The sequence below is a fragment of the Erpetoichthys calabaricus genome, chromosome 17, assembly GCF_900747795.2.
Source record: "Erpetoichthys calabaricus chromosome 17, fErpCal1.3, whole genome shotgun sequence".
Lineage (NCBI taxonomy): Eukaryota > Metazoa > Chordata > Cladistia > Polypteriformes > Polypteridae > Erpetoichthys > Erpetoichthys calabaricus.
This window is the reverse complement of record NC_041410.2, coordinates 389,654-406,159: the sequence shown is the minus strand read 5'-3', so window position 1 is coordinate 406,159 and position 16,506 is coordinate 389,654. Positions and strand designations below refer to the sequence as shown.

At 42.3% G+C, this 16,506-nt stretch overlaps 1 protein-coding gene across 4 annotated transcripts in view; it reads left to right on the top strand.

Annotated features, from left to right (window-relative positions):
- The first annotated feature begins 828 nt into the window (after positions 1-828).
- ppox (protoporphyrinogen oxidase) overlaps positions 829-16,506 on the top strand; it is a 33,891-nt gene continuing 18,213 nt past the window's right edge. For 3 of the 4 annotated variants that reach the window (XM_028823197.2, XM_028823196.2, XM_051920811.1), the window contains exons 1-5: positions 829-1,012; positions 4,071-4,175; positions 4,368-4,502; positions 14,063-14,178; positions 14,260-14,392. In XM_028823197.2, coding sequence (XP_028679030.1) covers positions 4,089-4,175; positions 4,368-4,502; positions 14,063-14,178; positions 14,260-14,392 — 471 coding nt within the window. In that variant the 5' untranslated portion in view covers positions 829-1,012; positions 4,071-4,088. Of the gene's footprint in view, positions 1,013-3,969; positions 3,990-4,070; positions 4,176-4,367; positions 4,503-14,062; positions 14,179-14,259; positions 14,393-16,506 lie in introns of those variants that run through there. The other variant, XM_051920810.1, reaches the window with a different exon arrangement.

Sequence of the window (16,506 nt, the reverse complement as noted above, 5' to 3'; positions counted from 1 at the left end):
CTCTAAACGTTTTCTGGATCAGAACAAATCGATATTTCCAAGCCTTCTCTTGATTTTCTTTTCGTACATTTTATTAAACACATACCGCATGACAGGGACACAAGTGCAACAATGGAATCAAGTTTGATGGAGATCATTTAATTGTAGCGTCGCAACGCTGTTCACCTGCTAGACAAGAAAACAGAAATGCATGAAGGTTTGAGAATGTTAACAGTACGAGGCAGTCCAAATCTGGACAAAGAGGCCCGTTAGCAGCAGCAACTCTACAACAATCAAGAAAGTACCCGACAAGAAAACCGGAGGCCCTCCGGGACGTCCTGTCTGAATACTCGAGCGTAACGGACGTAAAAACCAGCAGCCTGTCGCCTAATGGACAGCCATTCGAACTGAACGGTCAGGTCACCTGCCTGTACCTGTCAAGGTCTTAGAGGCTTTTCGTCTCCGTTATTCAGTGGGTTTCGTTTTCTAAGAGCTTCATATTTCCACTCGACACACGTTCTGAACAAAACGTGTTTCTACATTTTTGTCATTTACACAGCAAACTTTATACTATTTTATTAAAAAAATGAAAGGACACGTCACGCCGATAAAAATGTTCTTCTTTCTTACACTGCCACAAAGAAGTCGTCGTCGTCTCACTCCGTAACTACTAAGAAGTCACCGACCTCTCTTTAAATCGGCGCGCAGCTCCTTTAACGCCTTCTGCCCCGCCCACATTCGCAGCGCAACGCGTTCTGTCTCCTCCCGCCACAAGATGATTGGTTAAGAGGCTCTGGGCGCCTTGTCTTCTCATTGGAGCAGGCAGAGTGGTCTACGGCACACTAGGCGGAATGTGAGTGACGTAACAGATGCGACGAGGCTCACGGGCGGCTCCTGAACGACTGGTGACAGAAGTTGAACATTTTTAATGTCGCCTTTTAACACTCGTGCTGTACCTTTGAGGTGTTGCTGTTAAGAGAGCGGGCCGTTCAAGAGCTTCAATTAGGTGTCCGTTTGCTGCCGCAGGTGACAGGTAAGCGGCGGATACTGTAAATGTGTGTGGGACACTGTAACAGACTGTCGTCAAACGGTTACAGAAAATGCAATCGACGTTTGTCACCTCGGCAGGCGGCACTTTCGAAGGACTTAGTTATGTGGACACACTTTGGTTTAGTTTGTTGCCGTAAAATGTCGGTCCGTTTACTCGAATATAGCGCCCAGCACGCAGTGCCACACCCCCGCAGTAAGATTTAATTTAAACCTCTCAAATGTGTGCCTTCGTGACATTTGCATACGAGTGTTCTGTTCGTTTTCGACTGTAAACTGACCCCGTGTGATTGGGTGACTGTGTCCCCTGATGGAGGGGCTCCCCAGCCTGGCATGGTTAAAGTCCGTGAACCCAGTTGGGGTTACATCAAAGTCAAAGTGAACTTTATTGTCATCTCAACCATAGACAAGTATACAGATAGACGAAATTGCGAAGCTCAGGGTTCACAGTGTAACAACATGACGTGCAATAAATAAATTAAAAATAGAATTAAAATTTAAAAATAAAAACACAAACAAGACAAGACATTGTGCAAAGATAGGACAAAGAAGTAGCAGCAATATTGATGTGTAAGATACGTAATATAATAAATAATTTCTGTATTATCTATTATTTATTATCAGTGTATGCTAATAGTTGTTTAAGACGTGTAAACAGTGACAGGTCAGAATGTTTCACAGCAGAATGATCTCAAGAATGTCAAAATACTTAAAGGTCAGTATGAGATTTTCAGTTCTTCTCTCCCTGCACACTCGTCTTCACAGGACAGTGGCTCGCATGTATGAAAGTTCTGTTTTTAGAGGTGGTTGAGGCCATGTGGAAGGTCCCAGGGGGCAGCCTGGTGTTAAGGAGTCTAACAGCTTGGGAGTAAAAACTCTCCTGCAGCCTGGCAGATCTGGCTTTGATGCTGCAGTATCTTCTCTTGGATGGCAGAAGTGTGAAAAGTCCATGTGAGGGGTGTAAGGGGTCGTGCTCAATGCTGCAGGCCTTGCGGACACTGTGTTTGTAAAATATGTCCTGTAGTGAAGGGATGGATGGATGGAAAGCATTTGCTCAGGAAATGGAATCACAGCTCTATATGGACTCCAAATTAAATATATAAAAAAAAAAATCAAAATTTATTTATATAGCACATTTTCATACAAAGAAGTAGCTCAAAGTGCTTTACATAAAGAAGAAAAGAAAAATAAAAGACAAAATAAATTAAAATAAGACAACATTAGTTAACATAGAAAAAGAGTAAGGTCCGATGGCCAGGGGGGACAAAAAACACAAAAAAAAAAACTCCAGACGGCTGGAGAAAAAAATAAAATCTGCAGGGGTTCCAGGCCACGAGACCGCCCAGTCCCGTGGGCATTCTACGTAACATAAATGAAATAGTCCTCTTTGTTTTTAGGGTTCTCACGGAAGGACTTGATGATGATGGTCAGGCAGACTTCTGGCTTTTAATCCATCACTGTTGGAACATTACGGTGCTTTGAGTAGATGGTGGTGGCACAAGCCACCACCATAAGGACACTGGAAAAGGAAACAGAAGAGAGAGTAGGGGTTAGTACAGATTTTAGAGCCACCATGAATAGTTATTATAATGAATTGGATATACAGAATATCAGGATTAAATTACAGTGAAGTTATGAGAAGGCCATGTTACAGTAATGTGTTTTCAGCAGTTTTTTAAAGTGCTCCACTGTATTAGCCTGGCGAATTCCTACTGGCAGGCTATTCCAGATTTTAGGTGCATAACAGCAGAAGGTCACCCGCCTCACCACTTCTTTTAAGTTTTGCTCTTGGAATTCTAAGACAATTCAGACAACACAGGTACGACAGTTTGGTGACAAAGTGAGAGAGGCGAGATTGCGATGGTTTGGGCACACACAGAGGAGAGATGAGGGGTACATCAGGAAAAGAATGTTGAGGAAGGAACTGCCAGGCAAGAGGAAAAGAGGAAGGTCAAAGGGGAGGTTTATGGAAGTGGTGAGGGAAGACATGAAGGCAGTCAGTGTGGCAGAAAATGACATAAAAGATAGGAATAGATGGTAATGGATGATCTGCTGTGGCAACACCAAAATGGGAGCAACTGAAAGAGGAAGAATACCTGCGTTTTATCTCAGAACTTGTCACAAGACTGCACCTGCACTAAGTGAATAGCACTTTATGTACGAGGTGGAGCCAAGCTAAAGTTCAAAAATGAAAATGGAGGTCATTTCCCAATGGGGTCTCCACCCTTCTTACCACCACTCGTGCATCGCTTTCTTCACGTCGGCATCTGTCTTGAATCGACGACCACCCAGATGTTTTTTTTTTTTTTTTTAGCGCTCCAAAAAGATGGAAATCAAATCTGGCGAATAAAGAGGATGTGGCAATACCTCAAACTTCACTTTCCCCAGATAAGCCGTGGTGTTCTTAGCAGCGTGTCATTGTCTTGCAACAAAAGGACTCCTGAGTCTCCACCACTTGGATCAAATAGCAGGCTTCACATTGGCCTCGGCATGTCATGTTTGACTATATTTCGGGTGCACAAGTGGTTGTGAGGACAAGGCAAAACCTTTTATTCTGCTGGAATCTGGGTACTGCCAGGCAGGTGGTGCAAGTGCATTGAGAAGAGTGGAGACTCCATTGAGAAATGACCTGATCATCCATTTTCTAACTTTAGCTGGACTCCCCCTCTTAAAGTAACCAAAATGAACTGAATCGCTTAATGGGCCCGGAGTGAATATCCAGGGCAGCTGCACGCTTTCTTCACCGGAGTGTGTCTGCCTGTGACCTCCGGAAGCTCCAGTGGGGAGGGTCACGTGACTTGTGTGGTTTTGGGTGAGGTCTCGATAAAGCCAAGCTGCCCCCTTATCACAGGACAGAGACTTGGCTCCTCCCGTCTCCTGGCCCCATTTTTGGTGATGTGACAAAAGTGAAGAAGCCCAGAGACCGTTCCTTTTAAATAAAGCTGTGTGTTGTCGCCCTTACAGTGGGCCCAGTTCAGTGCCAACTAGTGTCTGGTGGGAGGCACCTTGAAGTGTAACGTTTTTTTTCTGCTCTTTCCATTTAGTTTTGTCCAGCAAGTTGAATGCAGAAGACTGTGGTGGTTATAGGCGGTGGCATCAGTGGACTGTCCACTTGCTACTATCTTAGTAAAAACTCTCAGTCATCCAAGGTAAGCCTTTTGAGAAGTTCTCCTTCGGGGTTATTTGTACTCTTATGTGTGATATAATAGCCGACTGCAGGGCTGTTTCTTGCCTTGTGCTTCTGTGATAGTCCCATGGCCCTGAATTGAATTAGCAAGTTTGCGACTCGGTGAATGTTCTAAAACATCATTTCATTGTATTGTGGGTTTTTCCTTTTTCAGATTATTTTACTTGAGGCTAACAAACGTCTTGGAGGATGGATGCATACTATCAGAAGAGAAGACGGAGCAGTCTTCGAACAGGGACCACGAGCTATCCGCCCTGCTGGGGTCATTGGAAGGAATACTCTAAAAATGGTACCTGTGTGCTTTGAGAAGTGTTATCATTAATATTCATTCGTTCGTGCTGCATTTATTATTTTACATGAATGACATTGGCACCCCACCTGGGCTTGGTTTCAGTTCCCAGAGTCAGATGTGTCTTGCTATTTTGAGCGCTTTGGGTTGGCAGGTAGGTTTATGGAGCTTCACTCGATCACAGCCTCAGAATGAGGAACTGGTGGTTGGGGACTCAACAGTCAAGCCGAGGATGTGACGCACAGACCCTAGGGGGCCACAGTGGCAGGCACATTTTAAATTGTCTTTATTTGAACTGACTTGCTTGTTAAGCCTTAATTGTTTCCTTTCTCAATAATGAGATACTTAGAACATTAGAACACTCTAGACAAGAACAGGCCATTCGGCCCAACAAAGCTTGCCAGTCCTATCCACTTATTTTTTCCAAAAAAACATCAAGTCAAGTTTTTAAAGTCCCTAAAGTCCTACTGTCTACCGCGCTACTTGGTCGCTTATTCCAAGTGTCTGTCATTCTTTGTGTAAAGAAAAACTTCTTACTGCTTGTGCAAAATTTACCCTTAACAAGTTTCCAACTGTGTCCCCGTGTTCTTGATGAACTCATTTTAAAATAACAGTCTCGATCCACTGGACTAATTCCCTTCATAATTTTAAACACTTCAGTCAGGTCACCTCTTAATCTTCTTTTGCTTAAACTGTAAAGGCTCAGCTCTTTTAATCTTTCCTCACAATTCATCCCCTGTAGCCCTGGAATGAGCCTAGTTGCTCTTCTCTGGATCTTTTCTAGTGCTGCTATGTCCTTTTTGTAGCCTGGAGACCCAAACTGCACACAGGACTCCAGATGAGGCCTCACCAGTGCGTTATAAAGCTTGAGCAGAACCTCCTGTGACTTGTACTCCACACATCAAGGCGCTATATAACCTGACATTCTGTTAATGGCTTCTGAACTCTGTCGGGAAGTCGATAGCTTACAATACAATACAATACAGTTTATTTTTGTATAGCCCAAAATCACACAGGAAGTGCTGCAATGGGCTTTAACAGGCCCTGCCTCTTGACAGCCCCCCAGCCTTGACTCTCTAAGAAGACAAGGAAAAACTCCCAAAAAAAAAAACCTATTAGGGAAAAATGGAAGAAACCTTGGGAAAGGCAGTTCAAAGAGAGACCCCTTTCCAGGTAGGTTGGGCGTGCAGTGGGTGTCAAAAGAAGGGGGTCAATACAATACAATGCAGTACACAGAACAATTTCTCATTATAGTAAGAAATAAAAAATATAAATTTTAGAAGTACAGAGCAGAATTTAACAGTAGATGATATATCCCATAATAAGATTTGGATTTGTATAGAGTCCTGGAGACCTCATCCTTCAAGCTGCCTCCCCCATTTGGCCACTCCACGGCTGAAACAGTGCTGGGCCAGCCAATCCGATGAAAGGACCCCTGATTCCCGCGATCCTCCATCTGGGATGACTTTTCCTTAGGCAGGCAAAACAACTTGGCAGGTGGGCCGTGGCACCAAGTGCCACATTTGAGTACCGAGAAGAAAAACAGAATAAGTGAGGGTTAGTATACAATTATAACTATCATGTTACTTATGTTTAAGTGCTAATGACTAACAACAGAGATGCAGTCTGTACAGTTAATCAGCAGCTCTAGCCAGGATATGCTAAACTGAAGTAGTGAGTCTTCAGCCGGGATTTAAAAGCAGAGACCGAAGGGGCATCTCTTATAGTAGCAGGCAGACCACTCCACAGTTTAGGGCCCCCCTGTAACTAAAAGCTCGACCTCCCATTGTTATTTTATTAATCCTTGGAATCATAAGCAGACCGGCATCTTGAGATCTTAATGTGCGCTCTGGCTCGCAAGTCATGATAAGTTCAGACAAGTAAGCCGGACCTCGACCATTTAACGCTTTATATGTTAAAAGAAGGATTTTGAAATCTGCCCTAAACTTAACCGGGAGCCAGTGTAAGGATTTAAGAACTGGAGTTATGTGATCGTATTTTCTTGTTCTTGTAATAATTCTCGCAGCCGCATTTTGGATTAACTGGAGGCTGTATAAAGAACAGTTTGAACATCCAGTGAACACCGCATTGCAGTAGTCAATCCTACTAGAGATAAATGCATGAATTAGTTTCTCAGAATCCTGTTTATTTAAAAAGCGCCTTAATTTCCTAACATTTTTAAGATGGAAGAAACATGTTTTGGACAACTTTGTAATATGCGCTTTAAATGACATGCTAGAGTCAAAGATAACTCCTAGATTGCGGGCTGATTCAGTAAAATTGACTGGGATTCCCACTGAGTTAAATGATGACAAAATATTGTTGTGATCAGCATCATTCCCTCCAACAATTAACATCTCTGTTTTATCTGTATTTAAAGACAAGTAGTTCTTTTTCATCCACTCCTTTAATTCACTAACACAACTAATTAAAGACAACATCAGGGAAACTTCATTTGATTTGAATGAAAGGTATAACTGGGTGTCATCTGCATACGAGTGAAAATTAACATTATGTTTCCTAATGATAGATCCCAGTGGAAGCATGTAAAGTGAAAACAGTAAAGGTCCCAGTACTGAGCCCTGCGGGACACCATATTGAACTTCTGTGTATAATGATGGAGTACTGTCAGCACATTTCTGCACATATTGGAATCGATTTGATAAGTAAGAACTAAACCAAGCGAGCACGGTGCCTGTAAGCCCAACATCATTTTCTAGCCTGTGCAGTAAAATAGAATGGTCGATGGTGTCAAATGCTGCACTTAAGTCCAACAACATAATTACAGTGGAGTTTCCTTCATCAGAGGATTATCAGAATGTCATTTACAACCCGTGTTAGTGCCGTTTCTGTACTATGACCAGTGCGAAAACCAGACTGGAATTTCTCAAATAAATTGTAATGCATAAGGTGTGTCTGAAGCTGACTGGCGACTACTTTTTCTAGTATTTTAGAGAGAAACAGTAAATTTGAAATAGGCCTATAATTATTTAGTATATGTGGGTCAAGGTCTGACTTTTTAAGTAATGGTTTAATGACTGACACTTTTAGTGTATCAGGTACTGTGCCATGCAATAATGAACTATTGATAATGTTTAGGATAGGCGCTGCAAGAACATCCATTGCACTTTTTACTAGTTTTGTTGGCACTGGATCTAGGGAACAAGTAGTGGGCTTCATTTTAGAAATTAAACTTAAGACTTCCTGCTCAGTTACAGGATTAAAATTACCAAAGTGATGAGTGCAACGTGAGACAGGGTCTGCTAAGCTAGTATTTGGTTTGTACTGTGATGCAGAGATCTGGGATCTTATATTTTTAATTTTATCATTGAAGAAGTTCATAAAGTCTGTACTGCTAATGTCTGTTGGTATTTTGCACTGTTGATCTGAATTTCCATTTGTTAATTTAGCCACTGTTCTAAACAGTGCCCGAGGATTTTTATTATTGCTATCTATTAATGTAGAATAGTATTCTGACCGAGCTTTAAAGAGGGCTTTTTTATATTTATTAACACTCTCTGTCCATGCAATTTGAAAGACCTGTAGCTTTGTTGTTCTCCATCTGCGTTCCAGTTTTCGACACTCTAATTTAAGAGCTCGAGTGTTTTCATTAAACCAGGGAGAGTTTCTATGTGCTTTGATCACTTTTGTTTTAAGGGGTGCCACTGTGTCCAGAGCATCTCTCAAGGTCACATTATAATGTGGTGTTAGCTCATCTAAATTGTTTTCCGTGTTTACATTTGATGTTAACTGATCTAAATGGTTCTCCACAATTACACTCGACTTACTCAAAGTATCTATAAATTTTGGAGCAGAATTACAATCTAGATGTCGCACTGTCTTTGTTTTAATCTGGGAGTGTGTTGGCAAGGGCAGGACTAAATCAAATGTAATTAAGTAGTGATCAGAAATAACTTCATTTAATGGAGTAATAATTAAATTTTGAATTTCAACTTTGTAAGTTATAATTAAATCTAATGTGTGGTTATGATTATGAGTTGGACCTTTGACATTCTGACAAAATCCTACTGAATTTAACAAATAAGTAAAACATTTGCTAAAAGTGTCAGTTTCCACATCAATGTGTACATTAAAATCCCCCATCAGTACTACGTGATCATAATTTATAGCCAAGTCAGATAGAAGGTTGCTAAATTCACACATGAACAATGAATACGGCCCTGGTGGTCTATAGACTAGCACTATAATTGTGTTGGAATCTGTTTTAATATTTAAAATGAATGCTTCAAAGGATATAAAGTTGCCTAAATTTTTAGAAGTGATTTGCATTTTGTTACAATGAATTATTCCAAGGCCTCCTCCTCGACCTGAATCTCTAGACTTATGAAGGAACGAGTATCCATCTGGTGACGCCTCAGCTAGGGGGACAGTGTCACATTTACTAAGCCAGGTTTCGGTGAGAAGACACAGATCAGATTTTGTACTTAATATAATATCATTTACCAAAACAGCTTTAGTGCCAAGAGAGCGAATGTTCAATAAGCAGCATTTAAAACTGTATGCTTCTTTCTGAATTGCTGATATACTTTTTGTTTTAATTTGTAGTAAATTTCTATTACAGATGCCCCTGGTGGAGGGTCTGGTTTTATCCCTTGGTCTAATTATACACCTTATTTTTAGAGTACACTATGACTCCTAAATCCTTCTCATAAGGTGGACTCTCGATTTTCCGACCGCCCATTGTGTATTCAAACCTCACATTTTTACTTCTTATGTGTAATTCTGTACATTTACTGACATTAAATTTCATCTGCCACAATTCTGCCCAAGTCTGTATGCTGCTCAAGTCATTCTGTGATGATATAACGGATTCCAAATTATCTGCTAATCCACCTATCTTGGTATCATCTGCAAACTTAACCAGCTTGTTACTCATATTTCTATCTAAATCATTTATCTATATACTGTGTATAAAATTCTTTTCGCGTTTGAAACGGAAATTACGTATGAGTACAGAGGAATAGGAAAAACATTCTTAATAAACCTGAATCTTTCCAAGCGAGCGAATGGTGACATAGCTCTGGCTGTAGCGTCATGGGGAATTGCTTCTACATTATTAGATGGAGGCCGTACAGCACATTCGGCATTGCAATTACCATTAAACCTCGCTCACGACGAAAATCCAATTTGCAACATACACAAGGGCTCTGGAAAGGCAAAGTCTTGCAGCATTCAAAGATAATAGTTTGGGATGAGTGCTCCATGACACATAAAATAGCTTATAAAGCCTTGAACCGAACAATGCAAGATCTCAGAGATCCTACCAAAACAATGGGAGGTACTGTCGTTTTACTCGCAGGAGATTTTCATCAAACATTCCACGTTATTCCACGAGGGACACCAGCAGATGAACTGACGTGGAGCGGTCAGTACTTTCCTTGACGTTTCTCCATCTGTTGTACCACACCCGCTGATGAGTGCACACTGGTTGGCTGTGATGGTCATGATGTTTTGTATTCATCTGTCCTGCACTCGTTCAAAAATCTTCATGGTGTGGCAGAGTAGGTGAATTGGGCGGTAGGTTGCACAGTCACTTATGTCTCAAGGATCATAGTGCTGGTAGACCAGTGTTTGGGGATCTTGCCTTCAATGACGATTCGACTGAAGAGTATTGCCAGTAGGTTGGCACCACTGTCACCAAGTATCTTCCATACTTATGCTGGCACGGCGTCGGGTGTTGTGGCTTTCAGATTGTTTTCATCTCTTTAACGGTTATCCAGGGGACTGGGTCTTCAACCAGCTTAACCTCTGCAGTGGGTGGGTGCAGGAACTCTTTGTTGAAGATCTTTGAGAAGATTTTGTCCCACTGCTTCAGGAAATTGGTCAGATTTTGTAGGAGTGGCTGGTCCTGTGCCTGGATGTTCTTGACTTGTCCGATGTCCTGTGTCGATCGATGACCTGCATTGGCAGTAATTTGCTGGCACTTCTGGGTTTATCCAGCTATCTGGACAGTTCTTCATAGTGCTTGGCTTTTGCATTGGCCACAGCCCGCTTTGTTCTTGATTTTAAGTGCTTTATAGTTCTGCCGGTTGGCATCTAAGGGTGATTTGTGCCATTTCTTGAGCACCAGTTTCTTCTCCTTCTCCTCCCCACCACCATGCATGCTAGTCAATAAACCACTTGCCAGGCTTAATTGTCCCCAGTGTCTGGGTGGCACCTTCGTGTATCTGGTCGATGATGCTTGACCAGAGGTCTTCTGCTGATTGATTAGGGTCCAGTCCTAGGTTCCCAAGCACATCTTTGAACTGTCCACCTTTTGATCCTCTCTCCTCTTGTCTTTCGGGTTATTGGTTGTCCATTGAGCTTGATTGCGAGGTCCAGCACAAGGAGACGGTGCTGTGGGGCCACATTGTCTGACGGGCTCACCTTGGCGTCTGTCACCAGCTTTTGATCACCTTGTCCACCATGGTGCTGCACATCACCTTCTATGGTCAATCTAACGTGTCTGTTCAAATCACCGCCAGTAAGAAGAGAGTCATCGTCAGGTGTTGATTGTGTGAGCGTGTCGACGCTTCCCCAACACTCATCTTTACTTGTATCCCGAGTAGCTGGCTTGAGGTGCATAGCATGATGTAACTCGAAGTGGGGTTGTTCCACAGTCAAGTTTGATGGTGAGAAGATGGTCAGAGATTTGTTACACTTCCACAACACCATCCCTAAGTCTTTCACTTACTGCCATCGCCACACCATTTCGGGTGGCAGTCTAGCTTTAATAATAAAGCTTGAAGCCGACTCCTTCACTTTGGAGCCTTTCCATTCCCTTTGTTGGACACAGGCGATGTACACTCGCCATCTCTTCAGCACTTCGGCCAACTCGTGGCTTCAACTGGTGAGTGATACGATGTTGATGCTTGCCATTCTAATCCGCTGATGTTGCTGTTGATGTTGGACTTGCTTCTTTAGCCCACCTCATCCATGGGCAGGTAGCCCTTGAAATTTGTCCTTGCCACTTGAGTGAGGGCAACATGCGTTCCTACCGGGCGATCCCTAGCAGAATCTTAAAGGTGATGACTGTCCAGTTCCATGAGATGCAACAAAATAATTCTGAACAGTGTGACACAGCACCTGAGGCCGTACCCTCACCGTTGGGCAAAGTCCCTAGGGTTCCTGTTACCAGCTGTCACTGCGAGGAGGTAGTGATGGGATTTCATTGAGACAACAGAGGTGAGGACAACAAAACTCAGCAATTGGAAGCATTAACAGGGAAGATAACCCACTGTGGGAATCTCTTATATAAGTATATTTAATACAGTGTGTTAAAGCACCAGAGTGGGGTGAAGCTTATCTGGATTTAGGATTTTATAATAATTACGATAGAAGTGAGGGTGTCGATGTGATTGGACCACTAGGGTCAGGTGACCAGAATATCATACAATTCTCAGTGTTTTGTGAGAGTGCAGAGGCAAAGACTAAAATTGTTAAGTTGAACTTTGGTAGGGCAAATTTTGAGCAGATGCGGCAAAGTCTAAGAAGGATATACTGGGATAAGACAGTCGAGGAGCAGTGGGACAGGTTTAAAAATGTAATGCAGGACAGGGACAGACCTACAATTGGAGTTAATAGGAAATTTAAAACACTGCAGTGGGTTTATAAAGAGTTAAAAAAGAAGCTGCAAAGGAAAAAACAGACTAATAAGATGAATAAGATTAATAACTCCAAAGTGAATTGTAGAGCGCATGAGAACACAAGGGCTACCATTAAGAAGGATATCAGGGAGGCTAAAAAAAAGTCAGAGAGGAATATAGCAGATAAGGAGAAAGACCATCCTGTTGACACACATTCTAAAGGACTGGAAAATGGCAAATATCATCCCATTATATAAAAAGGGTGACAGGGCAAATCAACCAACTACAGGCCAGTAAGCTTAACATGAAACATCACAGGAAAATTAATGGAAGGAATTATTAAGGAGATTGAGGAACACCTGGCAAGGACAGGACAGTCAGCGTTGGCTCAGAAGAGGAGGTCGTGTTTTACTAACAGGCAGGAATTCTATGAGGTTGCAACAAAAGGATACGACCAGAGAGGAGCAGATGAGATTATTGATGTGGACTTTCAGAAAGCATTTGATAAGGTGCCACATGAGAGGTTGGCATCAAACTAAAAGAAGTGGCAGTGCAGGGTGATGTTTTTAGATGGGTGCAGAATTGGCTCAGACACAGCAAGCAGAGGGTGATGGTGCGAGGAACCTCATCAGAATTGGCTGATGTTGAGTGGTGACCAGCAGGGGTCACTGGAGGGGCCACTGCTATTTTTAATATCTATAAACGATTTAGATAGGAGTATAAAGGACAAGCTGGTTAAGTGTATAGATGATACCAAGATAGGTGGATTAGCAGATAATTGAGAATCCGTTATATCATCACAGAAGGACTTGGACAGCAGACAGACTTGGGCAGACTTGTGGCAGATGAAATTTAATGTCAGTAAATGTAAAGAATTACACATAGGAAGTAAAAATGTGAGGTTTGAATACACAATGGGCGGCCTGAACATCGAGAGTCCACCTTATGAGAAGGATTTAGGAGTCATAGTGGACTCTAAGCTATCGACTTCCAGACAGCGTTCAGAAGCCATTAACAGAATGTCAGGTTATATAGCACCTTGATGTGTGGAGTACAAGTGACAGGAGGTTCTGCTCAGGCTTTATAACACACTGGTGAGGCCTCATCTGGAGTCCTGGGTGCAGTTTTGGTCTCCAAGCTACAAAAAGGACATAGCAGTACTAAAAAAGGTCCAGAGAAGAGCGATTCAGCTGATTCAGGGCTACAGGGGATGAGTGATGAGGAAAGATGAAAAGAGCTGAGCCTTTACAGTTCAAGGAGATGAAGAGGAGACCTGACTGAAGTTTTTAAAATGATGAAGGGAATCAGTACAGTGGATCGAGCTGGTGACTTTAAAATGAGTTCATCAAGAACAGGGGGACACAGTTGGAAACTTGTGAAGGGTAATTTTACACAAACATTAGGAAGTTTTTCTTTACACAAAGAACAATAGACACTTGGAATAAGCAACCAAGTAGTGTGATGGACAGGAGGACTTTAGGGGCCTTCAAAACTCGACTTGATGTTTTTTTTAGAAGAATTAAGTGTATAGGACTGGTGAGCTTTGTTGAGCTGAATGGCCTGTTCTCGTCCAGATTGTTCTAATGTTCTAACAAAGTAGGCAGATCATCCACAGCTTTGGTGCCCTGTACCTAAAAGCTTGATGACCTACTGTTTTTTTTTTATCCTTGGAATCTTTAGCGGGCCGGCAGATTGGCGTCTTAATATTGTATCTGGTTTGTAAGTAATAATAAGATTCAGATAAGTAAACAGGGCCTCAGCCCTAAGCTTACCTGGGAGCCAGTGCAGGGACCTAAGGACGGGGGTTATGGGGTCAATCTTTCCAGTTTATTTCTATAAAGAATATCTGTTCATTATAAGATTGAAGCAGGGATGGAATATGGATTGGTGGTTTTAAATGTGAATGAAACAAAATCTATTATTCAGTACATGACCAAACCCTGGCTAACAAAAATCTTTTTGTTTCTTTCTCAGGTTTCAGAATTGGGGCTGGAAAATGAAATCCTCCCAGTTACTGCTGAGAATCCTGCCTCTAGGAACAGATTCCTTTTTGTCAATGGGAAGCTGCAGAAACTGCCTTCTAGCCCTGTGTAAGCTTCTGAATAATCTCCATGAAAGACAATATAACTTCATTTTACTCTAAGACGTCACGAGTGATCTTGTGATTACAGGGCAGCTTTGAAGGCCACCCCACCTTTCAGCAAGTCCATCTTTCACAGCATCCTGGAGGAGATCTTCGTGAAGCGTGGGACCCTGGATGATGAGAGCGTGCATGGCTTTGTGGAGCGACGCTTGGGGAAGGAGGTGAGAAGCTCTGGCGGTGCTCTCCGAGTTTCATTTTGGGCTCTGACTTTGGCCAGTAGTTTCTGGTTGGGTTGTAGCAGCGTCCTAATTAAGAATAACTTATCTGACTGTTAAATACATGCAGTCTTTAGGTCTGGCACATGGCGCATGAAGGTATAAAATTTCATGAGCAGGTTGTGTGAGTGCAAATACACAGAATACAGTGACACTTCACGCATTGTCCCACCATTAGTTGAAGCAATAGATCTGACCTCCTGCTCACAGCACTAAAGTGTTAGCCTGGTTAGCTCTTTATGATCTGCAATACAAAATAAGAAGAGGATCGACAAGAACAGAAACCATTTAGCCTAACATGCAGTGGATTCAGAAAATGTTCACTTTCTCTACACTTTATTGTGTTGAAGAAGTAATTTAAATGGTTGCATTGGCCATTTTTACCCATCAGTCTGCACTCAATGACCCATAACTGCAAAGTGATAACATGTTCTACAACATTTTGCAAACTTACTACAAATCAGAAAGTGAAATCTCTCATTCCTCGAAGTATTCAGACCCTCAGTTTAGTACTCTGTAGTAGCCGCAGTTCCAGCTTTGAGTCCTCTTGGCTAGGTCTCTACAGGCTTTACATGCCTGGATTTGTGCAGTTTATCCCATTCTTCCTGGCAGATCCTCCCGTCTTCATGTCACGTCTCTCCACAGATACTCTGTGGGGTTTAAGACTGAGCTTTGGCAGGGCCTCAAAGGAGAGTCACGCACTTGTCTTGAAGACGCTCCAAGGTTGACTTGCTGAAAGTTGAGCCAATGTCCCAGTCCCAGTCCGGAGTGGCTTGCACTCTGGGGCAGGTTTTCTTCAAAGGCCTCTCTGTATTTGTCTAAGTTCCCCATTTCCTCAGTTCTGCCCATTCTCCCTGTCCCCATATCATGATGCTGCCACCTCATGCTTCGCTGTGAGGATGGTATTAGGCAGGTGACAAGTAGTTCCTGGTCTTCAGCAGACATGGCGCTTGGAGTTTTTCCCAGAGGGCTCAATTTTTGAATCTTTTTCTTTATGCTATCAGAGTCCAAGCAGGGTGTCATTTGCCTTTACTCATGAGTGGCTTCCATCTAGCCACTAGAATAATGGGTGTCCTTCTCACAGGCTCTCCCAGCTTAGCAGAGGACTTCTGAAGCTCTTTTGGAGTGACCATTAGAGTCTTCTTGCCCAGTTACTCAGTTTGACTGGATGACCAGCTCTAGAAAGAGTACCGGTGGTTCCAAACGTCTTCCATCTCTCAACTCTTGAAGCCACTGTGCTCCTGGGAGTGCTCAGGTCTTTAGAAGTGCTTTTATCTCCATGCTCTGACCTCTGCCTCACCACAGTTTGATTGTGGAGGTCCACAGAGAGTTCTTTGGTCTTCATGACTTGGTTTCTGTAATGACATGCACATGTGAATTGTGGGACCTTACATACATAAATGACGTCCAATCGATTCCATTTTCCACAGGTGGACTCCAGTCAAGTTCAGGCACATCTCAAGGAGAACTAAATGGAACAGGGGGCACCTGAGCACAATTTGGGGTGCCACAGCAGAGGAATGAGAGGTTTCAGCTTTTGAATTTTAGTAAATTTGCAGCCCTTTCTGAAACCTTGTGTTCACTTTGTCATTGAGTGTGGACTGATGGGCAAAGATGGCAGATTTCTCCGTTCCAAATGAAACCTTTAACAACAACAACATGTATTTATATAGCACATTTTCATACAAAAAAGTATCTCAAAGTGCTTTACATAATGAAGAAAATAAAATAAAAATAAAAGATAAAATAAGAAATTAAAATAAGACAACATTAGTTAACATAGAAAAAGAGTAAGGTCTGATGGCCAGGGGGGACAGAAAAAATAAATAAATAAATAAATAAATAATATTTTAACACGCTCCAATGTGCTGAAAGTGAAGGGACCTGAATACTTTCTGAAGCCACTGTAACTTGTCGATATCTCCTTACCTGGGCCTTTTCAAAACCTCAAAGTGATTTCTAAATATCCTTAAAGTTATTTTATCTGCCACACTGCTTTGTATTTTATTTTACATGTTTGTGGTTTTTGGGAGTTGAAATAGCTTCTCACATTGGGGTGA